Source organism: Gekko japonicus, unplaced genomic scaffold (genome assembly GCF_001447785.1).
Source record: "Gekko japonicus isolate JY-2015 unplaced genomic scaffold, Gekko_japonicus_V1.1 scaffold4387, whole genome shotgun sequence".
NCBI lineage: Eukaryota > Metazoa > Chordata > Lepidosauria > Squamata > Gekkonidae > Gekko > Gekko japonicus.
The window spans coordinates 1-4036 of record NW_015166568.1 but is presented as its reverse complement, the minus strand read 5'-3'; the positions used below and the strand labels follow the sequence as shown (position 1 = coordinate 4036).

Below are 4036 nucleotides of genomic sequence, written 5' to 3'. Positions count from 1 at the left end.
TCCTTGAAAGAGAGCAGTTTCTGTCAAGAGCTCTCTCAGCCCCACCTACCTCCCAGGGTGTCTGTTGTGGGGAGGGGAAGGGAAAGGAGTTTGTAAGCCGCTCTGAGACACCTTTGGGTAGTGAAGGGCAGCGTATAAATTCAATATTTTCTCCTCTTCTTCTTCTTCTAAATGATATATGATTATTAGCACTTTATTATATTAGATGGTTTTTAAAAAGGTAAAGGTAAAGGTTTTAGTTGGGTTTTAAAACTGTTTAATTGTAATTTCTGTTTTACTCTGTGTAAACTGCCCTGAGCCGGCCTCGGCCAGGAGGGCGTGGTATACATTTGACAAACAAACAAACAAATAAGTAAATATGGGGGCTGTGTGGCGTAGTGGTTACACAACAACACCCTAGGGCTTTGGATAGTCTTTGAGAGCCAGTGTCAGACTAGAAGCCGGGATAGGCAAAGGTAAAGGTTCCCTTGCTCGAAAGCCAGTCGAATCCGACTCTAGGGTTGCGGTGTTCATCTCCGTTTCAAAGCCGAAGAGACAGCGCTGTCCGAAGACATTTCCGTGGTCATGTGGCCGGCATGACTAAACACCAAGGTGCACGGAACACTGTTACCTTCCCACCGAAGTGGTCCCTATTTATCTACTTGCAATTTCTTGCTTTCGAACTGCTAGGTTGGCAGGAGCTGGAACTAGAGACGGGAGCTCACCCCGTCTTGCGGCACCCGGGTCTTGTACTGCTGAACTACTGACCTTCCACAGCCTGCAGTTCAGCGTCTTAACCACTTGAGCCACCGCAGCCGGGATACCCAGGTTTGAATTCCTGCGCTGCACAGAAGCTCGCTGGGAGACCTTATGCCAGTCACACCCTCTCAGCCTAACCTACCTCACAGGGTTGTCTGGAAGAGGTTGTCTGAGAGGGAAGGCAGGAAGGGTTGATTCAGTGCTCAGTTCTCGTGGCCCTTTCTTACATGCCCAGGGACATGCTGATCACCACTTTGGGGTCAGGAAGCAATTTTCCTCCAGGCCAGTTTGGCTGGAGATCCTGGAGGTTTTTTGTCACCTTCTGGGCATGGAACTGGTGTCACTGGGGGTGTGTGGGGGGGAGGTATTTCTGAATTCCCTGCATTGTGCAGTGGGTTGGACTAGATGAGCCTGGAGGTCCCTTCCGACGAGTGTTCCCACTAAGCTGAGTTGGTGTGAGCCAGCTCACAGTTTTTTAGCCTCCAGCTCACAGATTTTTGCTCTAGCTCAGGAAGGATGGCCTCAAAGCAAACTAATTTATGCAGACAACCAAATGGCTCGCTCACAACTTAAATGCCCGTAGCTGTCAAAGTAGGATTTTCGCTCACAAGACTCCACAGCTTAGAGGGAACATTGCTTCCGACTCTATGATTCTATGAAGCCCATCTCCTGCCCTAAGCGCTTCCCCAGAACGATTACGGACAAAGCATCTCTCACCAGCTGCTGCGGCAAGTAGGATTTTCGCTCACAAGACTCCACAGCTTAGAGGGAACATTGCTTCCGACTCTATGGTTCTATGAAGCCCATCTCCGGCCCTAAGCGCTTCCCCAGAACGATGACGGACAAAGCGTCTCTCACCAGTTGCCGCGGACGCTCAGCTTCCTGCTGCCTCAGGAGAAAGCCCTCGGCCAGGGCCACCGCCTGGGCACAGGTCTCGGGGCCCCGCTCCCTGACGCAGCCCTGGATCCCCGGCGGCAGGATGCTGAGGAACTGCTCCAGGACCAGCGTCTCCAAGATCTGCTCCTTGGTGTGGCGCTCCGGCTTCAGCCACTGATGACACAGTTCCCGGAGGCGGCCACAGGCCTCGCGGGGCCCCTCGGCCTCCCGGTAGGAGAAGTGCCGGAAGCGTTGCCGCTGCGTCTCTGCGCCGACGGCCTCCTCTTCCAAGACCTCCTCCTTCACCTTCCAGGCGCCTCCCCTGCCGAAGGCATGCTGGATCGTCCCGCGAGCGGCCGGGAAACCCTTCGGGTCGCCAAAAACCATCAGCTCCGGCAGCTGCGGGGTCCCCCATCCCGACTGAGGGGACTGCACCACCTTCAGGAACTCCTGCCACTGGGCCTCCCACTGCTGGGCCAGCCCCTCGTCCGGTTCCTGTTTAATCTGGGGGGGCATCCCCCGACGCGGGAGATCCTTCGCGCCGCCAGCCTGAACGCCGCGAGGTCCCTTACGGGCACCCTCCACCGGTCTGGAACAGGACGGGTTCTTCTCCATTTTCACCCTGTGCTCGAGCGGGGCCTGGAGCGGAAGACCCAAGGCCGATGGCGGACTGCCCTGCTTAGTAACTGCTTTCCGGGAGGCCATAGAGAAGCCTTATCCCATCGCCGAGTTATGGGTTCGAGAACTCCGCCGCCGTGTTTTGGAGCAATCCTGGGGCCTGCTTGTATGTTTGTGCGCCTGTCTTTCACCTTTGCGTCAGGTCAGTAGAACGCCTCAGTCCCACGGCCTGAAGGCTCCTCTCGCAGTGACCGTCGAGGGGGTCTTTAGACAAACAGGCTGTTACCCAAAGGCACTTCTCCCTACAGAAAACAAGGCACAAACAGAAAGGAAAGCTTATGTCATCTTTTTCAGGCCTGAGGGCTTCTAATGTCCTGGCCCCACTGCTGGACCTCCTGATGGCACTGGTATTTCTGGCCACTGTGTGACACAGAGTGTTGGACTGGATGGGCCTTTGGCCTGATCCAACATTGGCGTCTCTTATGTTCTTATGTTCTTATGTTCTCCTGGGCTGTCTTGGCTGAACTCCCAAAGCTGGGAAGTGCCAAGTCATGCCCCTCACCGGGCGCCCAAGGGCTACCGCGGGCGCCACGCCACTGACCCCGGCTGCGGGCTGCGCCCCGCGTCGCATCGTCCCCCTTCTTCGGCCCTTTCTCGTCCCAGTTTCCCCGATTTTGCCCACCTGCCCCCGCTAGACTGCAGAGAAGCTGGATCCCGGGAGAGGAGGGCGGCGACGGCACTCAGCCGCTGCGCTGTAATATACTCAGGCGGCGGCGACCCAGTAGAGAACAGCTCTGAAAGAACTTGTGACTGACCCAAGGTCACACCAGCAGCTGCATGTGGAGGAGTGGGGAATCAAACCCGGTTCTCCCAGATTAGAGTGCGCCCTCCTAACCACTACACCAAACTGGCTCTCAGTACTTGGATGGGAAACTCTTAGTACTTGGATGGGAAACTACCTAGGAAAGCCAGGGTCACCACAGAGAGGGAAACAACCTCTGAGCCTCACTTGCCTTGAAAACCCTACGGGGTCACTGTAAGTTGGCTGAGACTTGACGGCAGTCCTCACCGTTGCTAGCTAGAATTCTGGCCACCGCCCCTGGGATTCAGACACATATTTCACAATTCCTCTAGAAACCAGCCGGCGTGACAATGGCACAATGAAAGTAAACGGAACACACAACCCTGCCCTCTACAGAATCAGACCCCTTGGCTGTTCTAGTCCAGAACTGCAGCTGGGAAGGGCCTTTCCCATCAACCACTACCCGAGAGCCCTTTTAACGGGAGATGCTGAGGACTGAAGTGGGGACCTTTCTGCAAGAAGAAAAGCGGGCGTGCTACTGCGTTTCTTCCCCCAAAACACGAAGCTGTCTTCTGTGTTGGGGAGGGGCTGTGGCTCACTGGTAGAGCTCCTCCTTCGCATGCAGAAGGTCCCTGGTTCAATCCCCAGGGGAACTGATCCCTGTCATTTGGGGATCGCTTGTAATTCTGGGAGATCTCCAGGCCGCACCTGGAGGTTGGGCAATTGTACTTTGGGTTTATACTAAGACTGCAGGTATTTAGTTAAGATATCTCACCACCCACGGCTTTTCTCACACTCCTGGCATTTAATTATTTTCTTTCTCTTATGGGTCTTCCAACACTTATTTTGGCTGAAACGGAAGAGCACTCAGGCTTGCCAACTCCAAGTGGGGATATTCCTGGAGATTTGGAGGTGGCGCCTGCGGAGGGCAGGGCTTGGGGAGGGATCTCAGTGGGCTTTAATGCCAGAGGGTCCACCTTCCGAAGGAGCGGTTTTCTTCAG

At 55.1% G+C, this 4036-nt stretch overlaps 1 protein-coding gene across 1 annotated transcript in view; it reads right to left on the bottom strand.

The window, feature by feature from the left end:
• The window catches only part of LOC107111392, a 47394-nt gene extending 45066 nt beyond the window's left edge, over positions 1-2328 (bottom strand). The window contains exon 1 of the mRNA XM_015412358.1: positions 1553-2328. Within this exon, the coding sequence (XP_015267844.1) occupies positions 1553-2319 (767 nt within the window). The 5' untranslated portion in view covers positions 2320-2328. The remainder of the gene's footprint in view (positions 1-1552) is intronic.
• Between the last annotated feature and the right edge of the window lie 1708 nt (positions 2329-4036).